Below are 18,025 nucleotides of genomic sequence, written 5' to 3'. Positions count from 1 at the left end.
TAATGGATTTGAAATATTTTCTTTACAGAGGGACATGCACATACATAAAAATATGCATTAGAATTTAAAAACATAGAAAGCAAATAGTTTTCTCTTTTTCTAAATTTATGCTAATCCTTTTTTCTTAGTTTGACGATACAAAGTTATGCGTACTTTGGGTTTTTTTGGGAGATGGCTAGGGGTGCATAAACTTAGTAAAATGCGGTTTACTTGGTATACACAGTTTGTTTTGATAAGGAGTACATAAAGTATCTTAGATAAAAGTAAATTGCCTTCCATCTTTTTAAAATGTTTGACTCTGAATTTCAGCCATTTTCTGTTGTGTAACCAAATCATGGCCCTGATTGTTAGCAATTACAAAATATGGCTCTTCAACTAACCTTTGCGTTTTAAATACATGGCTCCTTTCCTTTAGTATTGTATTACAAAAGAGCTAGTGATATTTTACAATCTAAGTTTTTGGGTTTATGGCAATTATCATTTAATGAAATGATCCAGCACTTCAAAACAGACTTGTTTTACTTAAGCTATAATTAAATGTATGGAACACGTAAGAGAAATTAATTAATTACAAGTAATAATTCCTGCAATGAAAAGACGTTTTTTTACCTTTTAGAAGTTCCAGGTTTGTGGTTTTTTTGTTTTAATAATACGCTTGGGGATTTGAGAAATGTCAGATCTTTGCCCTTTGCACATGACTTTTTCTTTGTAATCAGACAGTAGAAAAAAAAACCCCAAGTTTCCATTTTCAACACCCCATATGCTTCTCAATGTCTCACACAAACGAAATCTTAAGAAAATAATCTGCAGCAATGTTTGCAGAAAATATTTTTTCTGTCTTATGCAATCATTTTTGCAAGGTTTTGTTCTGTCTGTTGAGAGTGTTAAAGTTCAGTGCCATTGTTTGGGATTTTTTAATCCTGTAAGTAAATATGTTATTTGATTAATATAATGCTGGAATTAATTGCTAATATTTTAGGTTATACTGTAGACTGGTTATAATTTCAAATATATATTTTAAATATTTGAAATACATTTTTCTTTGAGTCCTATTTTATTTTAAGGTTATTTCTGCTTGTTACTGTATCTAGTATACTTTTTTTACCAACTAGTTAGTGAAGAATTCCAATTTATTTTTTGTTTACAGGGGTTGATTTTGAAAGCATGGCTTGATCTCACCTGTGGGAAAGAAACTCACATTAAAAAAGCTGTGAAATACTTTGATGAAGCACTGCAGGAAGGCAATGATGTTTTTGCTCTGCTTGGTAAAGTAAGTTTACTCTATTATTTTAATGCTTCCTAAATGTCATATTAGTCTTGTAGAGCGATTAGAGAGATGTTGAGAAGAGTTATCTATAAGTGAGCTTTTCCAAATAGAAATATAGCTCAGTCATACCCTTTTTATTCAGAGGAAAATAATAGGGTGTAGCAGAAATGAAGTTTGAAGTGATTTATTAAATTGTTAAAGGAGTATAGAACAGTTAGCAAACAAACTGATTTGCAGCGCAATAAAAATATACTGACACTTCTGTTTCCTGTGGTACACAGCCCATTTTACATAGTTTGTAGTTAAATGTAACAAGTAGCTGAGGTTCATATTTGTAGAATGAGACAAAGGCGCATGCCTGGGTTGCAGTAATGGTAACTGTGTCTGTTACCATATACATAATTAGGAACTTCTGGGGCACTCCTGTTGTATTACTACATTTCCCTACTATAAAACATTGCTGCAGTGAGATATTGCTTCACTAAATACAAATTCCAGCTTTTTTTCTTAGTTCTATGAACTGGAGCTGATAACTACTTATTCCCACACATCTGTATTTCTTTTATGTATGTTAAAATGATGTTCTTTTCTCTCTCTCTCTTTTTTTTTTTTTCTTGGAATAAAATTAGCTACGAGATGACACTTCAGGGTCCATTAGACACCAACATAAAAAAGAAAGGTATAGGTTAAATACAGTCAGTCTAGTTCATATTGAGGTTGTGATTTTACTACATACACAAGAAAAACTGGTTTTATTATTGTATTACATATGTAAAGAAATAATGTTTAAAATTGCCTTAAAATGTGAAAGTATGTGTGATCTCATCCTTTTTGCATGGGACACCTGTCCACATTACAGAATTACTGTGTGTCCTGGTAAAAGAAGTAGTAGTTAAAACTGTAGTGTGATCATCTATGAAAATTGTTAACAGTTGGGTTTTTTTATCATCAGTCCATTTCAAGTGTTCGTTTTGATTATATTTCATTAAGAGAGTGGCATGAATTGTTTTCTTTACACATTTTTCTGTTTCAGAGTATACTACTTGTTTATATCATAGACATTGTTACTGATTAACATAATGTTTGTTTAGTATTCTAAAGCTAAATGCAAAAAAAATTCTTCAATGAAAATAAGAAGACTAAGGTTCAGGAAAGTGTGCACAATAGTATTTGGTTAGGCATGTGTACTTGGCTGTACGTGGACTATTGAGTTCAATTACTGGTTTATCTCAAATTTAGTTACTGCAATTAGATTTTAGACAGAAAGCTGCCTTGCGATGGCTTTAGAAATTAACTCTCAGAAACTACTAAGTTTGCACCATTTCTGTCTCAAAAATACGAAGTAAAATGGCATGCACAGTCACCTGGAATATGGTAAGTTTTAAGCATCAAGTCAAAATGGAGGATTTAAGCCCTAAATTGATTTCTGCTTGAATTAATTTAAAACTGTAATACTTGATGCTTCTGAAATAGTTTTGTATTTGGAGTACCCTGTAAATTGCTTTACAATTAAAAACGTTTTAATTCTAGGAACAGAGATGTACTGAGTGTAGGTTTTAGATCGTGTGTACCTCAGGGTTTGAAAAAATGTTTTATCTGTGGGTTCTGCTCAATATCCTAAAATTATGAAGTACTTGAGGCTAAGTTATTTGAAACCTAGTAAGACAATTTTACTCTTCAGCTACATCTCTGTATTTTTCTTGCTCGTAATTGTCTAGTCACTTGTAAATGCTGCAATTACATTTGTTATAGAGTGCTTACCGCACACCAGGTTTTACATGTCTTGCTATTTGATTGTTGCAGTATCTCTAGTTGTGGTTAGTGCTGAAGTAAAAATATTGCTTAAAGAAAGACTTCTTTTTTTTCTCACTAGCTTTTTTTCCTGTTTTCTGTATGGAAGAACAGAATCTTCTCGCATATGTGAGTGTACAGGCTTTTGATGTGACTTTTCTTCCTTCCATTAGGCACAATATTTTGAGGTCCGACAGAATTATTCAGGAGCTCTGGAAACTGTGAACCAGATAATTGCAAACTTTCCAAACTTCATTCCTGCTTTCATAAAGAAAATGAAGCTACAACTAGCCTTGCAGGACTGGGAGCAGGCAGTTGAAACGGCAAATAGGTTGAGTATGAAGTAGCACACCACTAATTGTGTTCTTGCCATGTTTACACTGTAAAAACACTTTGAAACAAAAGGAGATAGGTTTCTATTCACTTTTAATTAATTAGAATGAGTTAAACCAGTTTTTAAAAAAATAAATTTCAACTCAATTAAGTTTTGTTAGAACCCAGCCTTACAGTCCTGAGAGGATACTACATCTATATGTGGATCCATTTTGGATGGAAGAGGATCTTTTCTGAGTTAGGCATAAAGTAACAAAGCTGTGCTTTCAATTGAGAGCTACGGCTCTGACTTGTATTGCACAGTCACTTTATTCCCTTTTTGGGATAAAACAGGTAATTGAGCAAAGATTGTTTTGTTTTCTTTACATTCACCTTTTGTATGGCTTCAGACTATTGCAGAAAGATGCCCTCAATTTAGAAGCCATACGAATGGAAGCCCTGCATTATCTATGCAGAGAAGGAAATATATCTGCGGTAAGTTTTTATTAGCACACCGCTGAGCATAACACAGTCTTTGTAATGACTAGGTGCCACATGTGCTTTATTCTTTATGTCTTGTGCTACACTACTTATCTGGAGGAAGAGGTAGATGCAGCTATTCTGACTCGAATGGCTGCTCTAGCTTATTGCTAGGGTATTTTCTGGATGCCAAGGGAAACATAATTTTTTACCTCAATCTTTCCAGAGAACGAGTCAAGCCGAATGGATGTCTCCTCTGGATAGTTAATTGAATCATGTTGATTTGAATCATCAAAGCAATCTTTTACTGCTTAAATGCTCTTTTGATAAATTAATAAATTTTTGTAAGCCTTCCATTAGTTTTAAGTATTTTATTAACTGAACTAAGGGAAATACTGAGGGTCTCATGGTGATAAATTTTTGGAAGGGGGTTGTAGTCAACAACAGTCTGCTATGTTAGGTTGGATAACCTGTGCTTTGTTCATCCTTTTTTGATAATTACTAAGGGGATTTTAAGCTTGAAGAATTCCATTTAACTTACTCCCAAGATCCTTTTCTGCTCAAAGATATATACATGTATTTTTGTACGTATGGTGCTTGTGCTGTTTTTCAGGAAACTTTAAAACACTTTATCAAAATTGTCATGAAATCATTACATATTTTTAAATACCTTTTTCTCATTATGCAAAAATGCTGGTATAATTTAAGTGGAGACTTACCAGAAAAAGAAATGTTCTGAGTGCTTTGTAGATGTTTTTAAAGTTATAAAAGCAAAGGTATTTTAAGTTGTTTAACACATTTTTAGTTATTGCAAAAAACTCTGTAGTCATTAGTTTATATATAATCAAATTTAAGCCTTATTTACGCACAATCATAGGAAATATGGAGAAGCAATAACAATTGCAGACTCCAGTTCAATAAAGCCTACCACAAACGAATTTGCTGCACGTGGTAGGGTGTAAACAAAATTCTGGGGTTACATATGAGTAAGACCCATGTCTAGAAAAAATTTAAAAACCTGATGATATTTAAACATGATTCAGGTGTCTACTTCTAAAGTTGTATTAAAAAAAAACCACAGGTACCTTATTATTGTAATGCTAGAAATGCCTAAAATACCTTAGATGGTTTGAGAAACTGTGATGTTAAAATTCTCAGCATCTGGAACTGTTTTGGTTTTGAGCCTGTGTGTCTGTATCGCACTGAAGCGCAAACAAGATTGACAGGTCTGATTCCTCAGACTGTCTTGCTTTATTGGGAGTCTTCCATTATATCAGATTCAGTTCAAGTCTTTCACTTTTTCTAGAGCACGTATAGAGGGCACGTGATCTACTTTGTCACTTCACTATTTCCAAAGCATTTTTCTAGGAATGCCAGAATAAATCTTAACTCCTACCCCTGAAAACTTCTGAGTTTGAATTTCAGGATATTGCACAGTAAAAGGTGTGACTAGTTTTTAGTGAAAACTATTAAATTCTCCTAATCTGCTATTTCTGTTACTTATGTTACTCCTTTTTCTCCAAGGCTTCAGCAAGACTGGAAGACCTAATTAAAGCATTGGACAGATTAGAACCACGCAATTCACAGCTCTTCTGTAAAATGGCTTTAGCTTTCAGTAGAACAGTGAGTATGCTTTTTTTCTTAAGAGCACACAATTATCTATATATCCTGGGTTTTGCTTTATTTTCTAGTAGACAGATGTTAAATGTCTACTAAAAAGTAGAAGATTGCAGACAATTGAAATAGATTACCTTGTGTAACCTTTGGTAGCTACGGTTTTAAAATTTTACATTAAGTATGAATTACAATACTTAAGCCGTCTCATTCCAAAAATGTTTTTACTGCTTGCTTTTGAATGAGAAACAGGTATCCAATGACAATACACTCAAATGTCCACCAACCATATTCTTAATGTAGGAAAGTGACAAGGTTAATCTAACAGCCTTAAAAATGAAGGTTTCTTTATTCTTTGTACTTATCAGAATTGTTCTAAGGAAGCATTTAAAGCTACTATCAACTATTCCTTATTGTGTGGTATTGTATGTATATTTATGTTTGAAACCAGCCCACTTTAATGTCACAATTTGTATAGAATTACTATAGATTATATTAGTCCTGTATGAGATGTTATCTCAGCTACTACAGTAGTGCTCAGTGTGTTTTTTGAAGTGAATAAGAGAAACTTAAGTTTTAAAGATTATTCTTGCCATTAGTGTGGCCGGAACCAGCTCATCCTTCAACATACACAAACCTTAGTTGAAAGAGCATCTGATTTGGCATCTGACAATGCAGAATTTGCAACTGAACTTGGCTACCAAATGATTTTACAAGGGAAAGTGAAAGAAGCTTTGAAATGGTACAAGACTGCTATGACGCTTGATGAAACAAGTGTTTCTGCACTAACTGGTAAGATTTTATGCTTTCTTTGGGATTTTACTGGTCTTAAGACACAGACGATGCTTTTTTGATCACGTCTTCCTACTACTGCTACTAGGAAAATCTGGAACTGTTAAGAACACAAGTATTGGACCGGACTTCCTGCTTCATGTTACGCTGTCTTCCTTGTAGCAACAGCTTCTCCACACTGGATCTGTCTTTTGAAAAGTGAAACTCTTCTCTTTAAAATTAGAACTCTCAAAGTAATGATAAGGAGAGAGATGTGGCTGTATTTTTTTTATTTTTTGATTTTATTTCACCTCTGTGGTATCTAAGAACTAGAGAACTCTTAAGCACTACAAAAATAAAAAATTCAGTGGCAGCTGATAAAACAAGCTGTCCATGGCTACACAGGTGTCTAAATAAGATTGAGAAACAAGTCTAAATGTGTGATAGTTTTGACAGACATGTTATGTTCTTTGGAAAAAAAAAAATATTTTTATGACGTCCAATTGCTGTCAAGACAATGGAGTGTAAATATGGCATACTTGCTTCACAGATTTTCCAGTGTTTGTTTTTTTCTCCTTAACTGTGCGATTGCCTTAAGCAGTAAGAAAAATTTAGGTGGTAGGAGTGGTTTGTGTGTGTGTGTGTATTTAATTTTATTTCACCATTTGTTCTGAACTTAGAAGCCAAACTTTGTGATGCTTCTACTTAGACTAGAACCAGTTGAAGACTTACTGGTTTAAACTTTGTAATATAAGAGGGATGAGATCTTTCCATGAAACTGCTTTATAGTATTGTGTATATTAATCTCTCAGTTGTGTATCATCTATCCTAGGTATTTCTAAGTACATAAAATCTGCATTACCATGTCTTGGTCTATTCTTTCTTCTCGTATCACCACTTTATGAAGAGGTTGAGGAGAGAAAAAATTAATTCTAGAAAACAAAGCAATCTTTTGCTTTAGAATTAATTAAACAAAGATTGCTTTGTTTTCTGCAATAAATTGTTTAAATATATTACAGGAATTATCCGTTGTCAGCTAATACAAGGGCAACTGGAAGATGCAGAACATCAGTTGGAGTTTCTTAATGAAATTCAACAGTCCATTGGGAAGTCTGGGGTAGGAGACATCTTCCTTCATTAAAATACTTTGATCATAATCTGAATTGTGGTCTACTAGCTACTTCATCTTCTATATTTCAGTCACCTGAGCAGAGCATTCTTAATGGAGTACCATTAAATCTAAATTTCAGGTTTTCTTCCTATCAATCTAAGTTAAGATGTTGCTTAACACAGGGCTGTTTGCTTGCAGAGCGAAAACATCTTTGCCTTTCTGCAAATTATCTGAAGATAAGTTTTTTGAAACATTAAGAAGGAAGGAATACTAATTATTTTCAGGATTTTGTGCTTCTTGCACAGATAATTGATACAATGATCATCAATGTTATTTACAGTGAACATACTAAATGTGTTACAGTATGCCTAAATATAAAGAAGAAATGGCTATCACTAATAACTGTTTGGTATTATATAAGTAACAGATGAATGTTTCTGGAATATGGAGGATGTTTTACTGGTTTTCTTTTTTTCCTCTGTAGGAATTACCTTTCTTGCGTGCAGTCCTAGCTATGAAAAAACAGAAGAGACAAGAAGAAGTTATTGCCTTATTGAATGATATTCTGGATGCTCACTTTTCATCTTTGCATGGTTTTCCTCTTGGTATAGAATATTTTGAAAAACTAAACCCTGATTTCTTGCTAGAAATCATTAGAGAATATCTTAATTTTTGCCCAGCACAGGTAAGCAGCTGTAGAGCATGTCTGTCTGAAAATGGAAATTACTCTTGCATTTCGAGATCAGTTAATCATGAAGCAAAAATTTAGAAAATATCCCCTCTTAAAAAATATGTATTTATTTGAAGTAAAAGTGTATTTTAAGATATTGTACCACTATTTAATCAAAATAACTATGAAAAGATATCTTCTGTGAAGTGAGCAAGTTGAAATGTCACCTGAAGAAACCTGAGATATTTGTTTAATGCACTGTGTGTGTATTTTTAAATTTTTAGTTTCTTTTGATCAGGAAACTGTAACAATACAGTGACTAGGGCTATCTCAATATGAAACTAGGATGTTCACACTGACAATCCTATTCTTGAAATATTTTTGTCAGCTTAGGGTATCTTTTCAGTCTACACATGACCTTTCTTTGTTTTGGTTTTGTGTGTTGGTTAAAAATCTGGAATACTCCTTTTTTTTAATGTTATTATTACTCATTCCAAACAAAAATCTCACTCACTTAGATTGCTTATATTCTGTGACTGGATTTGCTTGTGCTAGTTTTGGCAACAGAGAGGTGCAGAACTTGAATTGTATGGGGACCTGACATCTCTAAAGCAGAAGAAACACATTTAAAGTTTCTTTAAATGGTGTCTTCCTTAAATAGATTATTCTTTTGAAACAGCTGGGAGCTGACTTTTGGTATCCTGTCCTTAGTAGATTTCTAGTCTAATTATAGACCTTTCCCTTAAGTATTTGTTTATGTACAATATGTATATGTTTATGTATTTTAAAATCTAGCAGCAAACAAGTAGTTATCCATTGTTATGTTCTGTCCCAGTAGCAATAACACTTTCGTGTCACAGATGGAGATAAATAAGAAGTGTCATTCTATGAGGTAGTGTCTTAGCTGAAGATTTCCCTGGAGGATATTCCAGAAGTACTTAATGCCAATGGTGGTTCTTTATTTGGGATGAAAACTGGTGGGGTGTTTTTTTTCCTGAACTATTGTCCACATAAATATTTGTAGAAGAAAAGATAGGCTTTTCCTGAAGTTTCATTCTCATTTTAATGCAAAAAAGCATTTGGTAGTATTAAAAAGTGAGGAGTTTAGCCAGGTGGTGGAGTCTTCTAGTTTGGTAGTAGAGGATCACTGCTTCCCCAGGGCATGGGTCCTGTGGAAGTGTTAGCCTTGAACAGAATGATCTTTAGGTTGCCTTTTCCTTTTTATATGTAATAGTCAGCAACTAGCTAAAGTAATGGAAATGAACAGTGTTTCTGATAACGAGCAACTGAAATGTGGTACATTGTCCTAGCAGTTTACATGAAAGTAGCTATTTCTCAGCTGCTATTTTCAGTTTGGGTTTAGCAGTATGGATATGTTCTGTGGCATGAAGTAAGGGTGGGAGGGGCAGGACCAGACCCTTTCCTTCTCATCTTTTTGCTCATTTGTTCCATCTTTAGCTCTCTTGAAATTTAGTTCATTTTACCATTTGTGTTGGATGGGTTGGCGTGGTAATTCAGAATATGTGACCAAATGTTTATGGACTGACTCTTCAGTGTATGTCAGGTCTGAACTGTTTTATCATCTGTGAAGTCCATGAAGCTGTCCTGTTTTCCTTCTGGTATCAAGAAGTTGCCCCCATAAATTTAAAACATTTTTTTGTATTTCTTCACAATGATAGCTTTCAGCTTTTTGGGCTGAAGAAAATAACGCTGCTTTGCTATTGCTCATTTAAGTTTAAAGTGAAACTTAGACTTAAAATGAAATCTAAGTCCAAAACCTGTCTACTGAGGTTGTTGCGTGCGTGCATTTGTTTTGGGGTTTATTGGTTTTGGTGGTGTGTTTGTTTTACCTTTAGCCTGCAAGTCCTGGGCAGTCTTCTTCACCAATTCTCAAGCACTGTGCTTCTGTTCTTGAAACCGTGGTAAAAACTGTGCCTGGTCTTCAACAAGCTGTCTTTTTAATTGCAAAAGTGAAATACTTATCAGGTAATAGTTGCATGAATGATTAGCTATCCACCTGTCTAGCTTCTTTAATATAAAAAATTAGTTTCACACTTTTAAATCATTACATTTATCTTTCACTGCAGAACACTGCATTACAGCGAAGTGAAGAACACTTGCAGTACCTATATTTGTGATTTATATGAGCATATTTTAATTGTACAGGCACATAAATGTATGGGGTTTTTATCTGTTGCTTCCAAAAAAGGTTATTTATTGACTGATTGACATATAGAACAGGAAAATATCTTCACTTTGACCTGGTTTTGAATTAATTTGATAGCCATATAATACTTTGTATATGAGTTTATTCACTAAATGCTTGCATTTATTTAAAAAATCCCGAATTATTAAATTGGTGAATAATTAATAAACACTCTATATTTAACCTCTGTATTTCACATCAACTACTTTTTCACTTTACCTTTTTTAACTTCCTAGGGGATATTGAAGCAGCCCATAGTAATCTACATTACTGTCTTGAAAGGAATCCTTCTTATGCAGATGCACACTTACTGATGGCCCAGGTGTATTTGGCTCAAAACAATACTAAACTATGTTCTCAATCCTTGGAACTTTGTCTGAGCTACAACTTTGAAGTGAGTTGGACAAAAGAATGAAGCCATTTCATTCTGTCAGTCTGAAGCTATATGTTTTCATATATAGTAATTTTTAAACTGTACTACTTACGACTCTTCCACTACAAGCTTAAATGATTGTATGAACATGGTAACTGAATATTTATCAAAGAAGTGACCATCAGGACAAAATTAATACGTTAATACAACATATTGAAATTGTTTTGAAACCAAAAGAAAGAAATTATAGCTTTTTCTCAAATCCTTACATAAATATGAAAAACATGTTATATAAACAGAACTTGTATTTCCAGACTAACCTTGCAACAGTCTTTAAAATCAACATAGAAGGACTTGGAAGATTTGATCCAGTATTGTTTCTGGACTTCTTGCACAGATGTATAAATGCTAATGATACACAGGGATGCTTGAGGGGATCAAAATGGGTCTGTAGTTACCTCTGGACAACTCATGCTGCTTTAAGCATGCTAAATGTTAAGAGAGTAGCAATATGCTGTGCACTATTTCATTAATGTTACATTTTTGTCCATCTTTTCTGTCCCTTCAAGAGCTAATTTGGTAAATTATGTGCTGTGTTAGAAAACTTCCACTGTTTTGCAGTGGTCCTCACAGGGTTTTATTTCTTGGGGGTAATATATTTCAGTATGGGATTTTTGATTTGTTGACATCAGTGGAACTTTATGTAGTATTAACACTGAGTTGGGAACACTCTGCACAGCACTCATTAGGTCTGGAGTTGTGCCAAGTCTCTTGACAGACGTTTGCTGAAAAGTGACAACCTGCCAGTTTCTAGGCATGCTCCCATCTTGGTTCCGTCCTCCAAGTGATGCATGAAAGCTGAAGATTAACTACCTAGTTAGGAGACGCAGAGGTGCTTGCAACTTCGTACATAGTTAATTTCTCTTATCAACGTTTTATTTTCATAAGTAAATTACTGATAATGAAATCAGATGTATTTGGAGGAAAGAAGGAACCAAGGTCAATATTAAAAAAAAATACAAAAAATCTACTTTCAGGATGGTTTGAATGCTATGCGTAAAGTAAAATTTGGAAACTCCTTCTCTCGCCTTTTTTTTTAGGTGAGAGAACATCCTGTTTATCACTTAATTAAGGCCCAAACCCAGAAGAAGATGGGAGAATTATCAGAAGCTATTAAGACCTTACAGATGGCAAAGAATTTGCCTGGAATGAGAAAATCTACATCTTCCTCAAAAACTAAAGGAAAAAGAATTGAAATTGATGCAAGTGATCGTGTGTCTGTCTTCCTAGAGTTAGTAGAAGCTCATCGTTTGAATGGAGAACCGGTAAGATGGCAAACTTGCTAAGATGTAATACATACCTGGTAACAATTTCTTTTTCCCCTTGACAAAGTGTCTATTCTCATCAGTTCAGAATAGAAAACTATCACTTCTTTTTACCAAGAGGAGTTGCTTGGTAAAATTTCCAAGATGTTAATATCTGACTTGACAGCTTGTACCTTAAATGGTTCAGAAAAAAAACCCAAAACAAACCAACACCTACTTGCAGGTGTTCAACTTTGAATCTACAAAACCCCTTTTCATTTTGAGGAGGTACTGTTGATGTTCACTTGCTAGTATGTAGATTCTTGTTTTGCTGTCAGAATGCTGTTGGAAATGTTTTTGGATTGCATTCTTATCTTTGTGTAGCAGCATCCTTACTATCAGCTGTTTCTTAATAAACAGTAGGACACTGTGTATGTATAAGAATATAAGAGAAACCATACAATTGTTTACTTGGAAGTGACCCCTGGAGATCATCCTGCTCAAAGCAGGACCTGTTAGACAAAGGTGCTAATGGCATTGTCCAGTTGAATTTTGAGCATCTTCTTGTATATATGTAATGCAAATATTTTCTTTACTAAAACTTTTTCTGGTAGTTCATATTGCATGAATGTTATTAACAGAATCAAGAAGGAGGGAGAACATTTTCAATGTTTTAGCAAAACAAATGGATACTGTGGGTTGGGTTTTTTTGTGGGTGTTTTGGTTTTTTTGTGTAATGCCTCCAGACATTAATTTGCTTATGATGTCTTTATTTTTGGCTGTTCAACAACAGGAAATACATTAATTCTATTGGTTTTATTACTTGCAGCATGAAGCTGCTATAATACTGCAAGATGCCATTAATGAATTTTCTGGAACTCCTGAGGAACTAAGAGTTGTGATTGCAAATGCAGATCTGTCAATTGCTCAAGGAGATATTGAACAAGCCCTGACTATGCTCCGAAATATTACACCAGAACAGCCTTACTTTGTACAAGCTAAAGAAAAAATGGCAGATATTTATCTTCAGTACAGGAAAGATAAGAAGTTGTATGCTGGCTGCTATAGGTAAAAGTTTGTGATGTATATGTATTTTCCCAGATGTTTAATGGTAGCATGGTGAGCTCATGTTTTCCCTTTCTATTACAGTAAGTCAGAAGTATTTAGTGACATAACAAATTTGAGTAAGTGTTATTAACATTTAAGATGGTAATTGGAAGTCCTATTTTGGAAATACCTCAGATTTTTTTTGGTTTGTTTTCAGAAATAAAACCCAAAATCCTCAGAGGATAAACTTATTGTGCCCTGTTTGTTGTTCTTTAGATACCCATATTGACGTGTTAAATATTGAGCAAGGTTCTGTCTTCTGTTTCCAGAGACCTAGTAGAAAAACGGCCGAGTGCTTACACTTTGCTTCTTCTTGGTGATGCATACATGAGTATTCAAGAGGTAAGACCTTGCTAGAGGGGAATGGAATGTTGATTCTAGCAAGTAGAGTGTTTGTTGATTCTAGCAAGTAGAGTGTTTGTTGATTCTAGCAAGTAGAAACAATGTAGCATGCTGGCTGTTATTGATTGGTAGTTGGCAAACAAACTGCTTTAGGTTTTAAAAAAACCAACATTACTGGCTACAATGTAACTGTTCTAAGTTGAAAGAAAAAGCTGTTGAAAATGCTTTTCTTGTAGTAACTGACTGGCTGAAAGTTAAGGGAATTTCATCTAAAAGAACACCAAGCCGTGAGACTTAACAAAAATCTAAAGAGCATGCTAAATTAAATTTGGGAAGCTGGAGATGTTTAGAGGAGTTCTGAAGCTTAGGTAACAGTTCTCATATTGAAAGTTGTATATAATATTTTTAAATTATTAAATTTCTATAAATCTCTGACATCCTTTGCTTTCTTGATGGCACTGGAAATCTTAAATATTTGTAGAAGACAGTGTAGTCAAGTGAACGTAGGAATCTGAAGGATACACATTTAAATTCATGTTTTGAAAGAATAGATTGAGTTAGGACACACAACTAATACTTTAGATTACTAGTTTGGGGATCTGTAGGCGATTAACGGTTGTTTCCTTGTTAATGTTTGTGCCTAGTTTTTTTCCTTAGTGAGGAATTATAACGCAGAAGGGAATTTTAGATGTGCTGTAACATGGCTAGAGAGAAATGGATGATCATTCAACACAGTTAATAAGCTTGCCTGAGTTTAACTAGTGAAAATAGTAGAGAAATTTCAGTGGAAAAAGAATCTGATTAATTCAAACTCATTTGTTTGCCAGATTCTTTCCACATTCTGTTTTAGCATGGGAATGTAAATTTCCATGGGCTTTATACTACTTTGTTTCATAGTGACCGTTCTTCTCTCAGAAGTGGTGTAGCTCATCAACCAGCAGTACTTGGCGGTCATTCCTGGAGGTGTTACCAGATTTTGGTTTTTTCATACGCTTTTTATCTTAATCTTTGACTTGTGTTTTTCTGTCTTTTTATGTTGAAGCCTGATGAAGCCATAGAAGTCTACAAGCAGGCTTTGAAGAAAAATCCAAATGATCCAGCTGTAGCAAGTAAAATTGGAAAAGCCCTAATCAAAACACATAACTATTCACAGGTATTCTATAAGTACTGTATTAGGCTAATCAAGTGTTGTATTCGTTATTGTCAATATGTGGGCTTTGCCTGATTTTGTTTTCAAGTGGGTAGCCGAAGCATTTCACTCTAAAGTGCTAAACAGACTTTTTATCCTGAAAGTAAGTTTAGACTCTGTTCCAAAGTATCTGGCTAAAGGCACAGTTACACATTGGTGAATACAAACCTGGTGAATTGTCGTTCTGGTGACTTGCAGTTTGTGGTTTTGGGTCTGCGCTCAAAACCATGTTTAATTAAGTCTCCATTGACCCAGTCTTGTTACATCTCCTAGCCTCAACACTGGGGAGTGGTAATAGAGGCTTTTAACTTCTTGTTGTAGGAAAGCCAGAAGAAAATGTTTGGGGGAGACTTGCAGGAGCTAATGATTTTATTTGGGCAACCTCAAACTACTGGAGTGTGCGTCCAAATGCTGTTAGGTGTTTGCAATGCTAGGATTTTCCCTCGCTTCTGTTTAGGTCAGTATTACAAGCAGCTCAGTATATGATTCCTATGTTGCTCCATGCTGCTTCAAAACTTTTTTATGTCTGTGCGATAATCTAACATACTGCAGGGGTTCCTACAGTTACTATAGAAAACCTTGTAATCCACACAGTTATGGGTATTTTATGGACTATAATTTTTTATTCTGAGTCTTCAGCTATGTTCTTCTTAGGATGCTTAAGCCTAAATAGGTAGCCTGCCTGATAGGTGGATTTTTGTGCATGTTTAAACATGTTATATTTTAAAACAATAGAAGTTAATAAAATATTTCAAATTCATTTTGGAAATGTAACTTTTCAACATAATTCCAGTCCTCATTTTTCTCTTTAATTAGAGAAGCAACATCCTGTTTGTGTTGTTATTTTGAAGTAGTTTTTAAAAAAACTTATGAAATAATAGTTTATTGATCCAGAACATTGCTTTTTTCTAAAATATTTTACTTTTTAATTGATATTGTTGTCAGCTTTTATGTTTAAAAATACAAAGAGAGAAGACTTCTTTCTATTAGATTATGCTTAGTTGGTGTTTTTAAAATTTTCATTACTGCTCTTAGCTTCATGTTTTGCAGATAGACTTTGGGAAAATATTTGTCCTTTGTATTCAATAAAGGAGAACTTTGACTCCAGTCTGACTGGAATTCTACAACTTCAGAAGCTATTGAAAATGTAGTTTAATTGGCAGTGATCCTGTTAAAGATAGAAAGTGATCACGTGGTTAGGCTATGTAAATGCATGTTTATCAGAATGTGGGTTCTAGTTATTCTGTTTATCTTAAATTTACCATTACATTTTTGGAAGCCTCGACTTGTAACTAAATAACATCTTTTTAATACAGTATTTATTAGGAATGTTTTGGTTACAAGAGAAATTAAGAAAGCAGGGAAAATTCTAAGCAGCATGTCATTAAATACCGAAGTAGCAAGGCTGTTGTCTTTAAGGTTTGTCTTTAAATAATAGGGTTTTTGGTGTTTTTTTTCTTTCTTTTTTTTTTTTAGGCAATTGGTTTTTATGAGGCTACATTGAAAAGTGGTCAACAGAATTTCCTTTGGTATGATTTGGCTGAGCTTTTAATGAAACTGAAGCAGTATGAAAGGGCAGAAAAAATACTTCAGCAAGCTTTAGATCATGAGCCTGGTAGGAATGCTACTAATTTACAAATTACACAATTTCTACTGTTGTTTGTGTTTTCTGTGTGATTCTAAGGAATAAACCAATTCCATATAAACTTTTTATTGAACTTTAAAACACAGGAAACCATTAAGTGATAAATGAGAAAGGCATTCTGATATAAACTTCACTTACATTTAAAGGTGCTTTTGCCAAGACTTCTGAACTTGGAAGATCTGTGATAGATGAAGTCAGTAAATATAACAGCAGAGCTCCACACAAGGTTCTTTCTCTTCTCTGCTACCAAATGATTCTGATTCTGGATTTGTCATGATTAGATGAGTCGTTCCTGCTGTTAGGGAATGGTGGTTTAGATGATAAATGCTACCCAGTATCCTAGACGGCAATGTCTTCAAATTTAGCTGACATACTGGACAGACATGCTAGAACTTTAGTATCAGCTGGAGTCAAAGGCAGCAAAGTGGTATGCCGCAATTGCTAATGCATTTCTCTCAATCTCTTTGGTGGCAGAGTAGAGATTATAGCTCGCTTTCACTGGGTGAAGTTTGCAAGTGTCTGTGTGTACTTAGTTGCTGGCTGGAGGTGAAACCAGGACAATTGGGAAAATTACTGAATGATTTAATATTTTTTTTAGAAATGCTAAAATATCCTTTGCTTGTTAAAGAAAAATGAAATATAGGAAATGTACTGGAAGGAATGATCTTACACAGTTGGCTACGTGGCCTAATCTCTGATTTAGAAAACCATGTCAGCACTTTGAAGACAGTTTGCTAATAGTACAGCTCAATATAATTTTTTAAGATTTAATAAAGATAAAACATGGATTTTGGTGGCTTGTATGTGTTAATGTGGAACTGTGCTTAAGATACCACTTTATCAATAGATTTAAATGGATACAAGCCAGGGAGAACTTGTATTCTTCAAATTTCATTTTATGCATATATGTTTTAACCATTATTCAAAAGTGTCTTGCTACTTTTTGAGTAGGTACTGAAATATTTAGTTAACTATATTAATGTCTGTTCCTGATTCTAGCACAAGAAAGGTAGTTTGAGGTCTGACTAGAAATTTCATCAAATAATCCTATGCTTTTTGGGTGTACAGTAGCACTCAGAATCCATTTGGACATTTTTCATTGACTTTGAGGAGGATTTAGACAAGAAGTGTCAGGAGTGGCTTTATTTCCTGTCCACTTAAATCAAAAGTTTTCTCGTGTTTCTGAGAATGCAAATAGCTTAGGTAGTCTTCTTCTTTTTTTTCTTTTGTTAAAAATTCCTTTTGCATCTTTCATGTCTCTGGGCTTAAATCTCACTCTGTTTGTAGGTTTTAATGTTTGCTCTGTCCACTAACAACACACCAAGTCAAATCACAATCCTAAATGCATAAGACTGAGCTGTAAACTTTTAGTTTAAGTTCTTGCCTGGAGTATGTGGAGAGCTTCATCTTTAATTTAACTTTACCAGGATCGGTTATTACAAGAATAATGTTTGTTTAATGTAATTCTTACAGTTAATGAATTATCTTCTCTGATGGAAGATGGACGTTACCAGGTGCTTCTGGCAAAAATTTACAGCAAAATGGAGAAGATTGATGAAGCTGTTGTTTCATTACAACAGGTAAAGGGGAAAACAAAAAAACCTGTGAAAGCTTGCAATGTCCTCACGTTTCTCCCAGATGCTAACCATAATATGCTTGTGAATGAGGAAAACGCATACATGGTGGGGATAAAGCACCAGTGGCTGGTGCAAAATGTAAAGAACGTAACTGGTTAGAAAGTCTAAGCTTTTTGTAAGCAGTGTTATTTGAATTCTAGATAAGAAAGCAGGCTTTTACTGGAAGCCTGCATTTGTACTATGCCTTCATTTGTGTGTGGAGCATA

At 34.2% G+C, this 18,025-nt stretch overlaps 1 protein-coding gene across 4 annotated transcripts in view; it reads left to right on the top strand.

Moving 5' to 3' along the window:
* The window catches only part of TTC21B (tetratricopeptide repeat domain 21B), a 38,726-nt gene that overhangs the window by 4,019 nt on the left and 16,682 nt on the right, over positions 1-18,025 (top strand). For all 4 annotated transcript variants that reach the window (XM_040604422.1, XM_040604423.1, XM_040604421.1 and 1 more), the window contains 15 exons: positions 1,148-1,270; positions 3,232-3,389; positions 3,781-3,865; positions 5,375-5,473; positions 6,064-6,256; positions 7,255-7,352; positions 7,831-8,031; positions 9,873-10,002; positions 10,459-10,616; positions 11,696-11,920; positions 12,729-12,967; positions 13,276-13,348; positions 14,391-14,501; positions 16,014-16,152; positions 17,656-17,762. In XM_040604422.1, the coding sequence (XP_040460356.1) occupies positions 1,148-1,270; positions 3,232-3,389; positions 3,781-3,865; positions 5,375-5,473; positions 6,064-6,256; positions 7,255-7,352; positions 7,831-8,031; positions 9,873-10,002; positions 10,459-10,616; positions 11,696-11,920; positions 12,729-12,967; positions 13,276-13,348; positions 14,391-14,501; positions 16,014-16,152; positions 17,656-17,762 (2,139 nt within the window). The remainder of the gene's footprint in view (positions 1-1,147; positions 1,271-3,231; positions 3,390-3,780; positions 3,866-5,374; positions 5,474-6,063; positions 6,257-7,254; positions 7,353-7,830; positions 8,032-9,872; positions 10,003-10,458; positions 10,617-11,695; positions 11,921-12,728; positions 12,968-13,275; positions 13,349-14,390; positions 14,502-16,013; positions 16,153-17,655; positions 17,763-18,025) is intronic.

The sequence above is a fragment of the Falco naumanni genome, chromosome 8 (genome assembly GCF_017639655.2).
Source record: "Falco naumanni isolate bFalNau1 chromosome 8, bFalNau1.pat, whole genome shotgun sequence".
NCBI lineage: Eukaryota > Metazoa > Chordata > Aves > Falconiformes > Falconidae > Falco > Falco naumanni.
The sequence above is the reverse complement of the archived record's forward strand: the minus strand, read 5'-3'. Positions and strand labels throughout refer to the sequence as shown.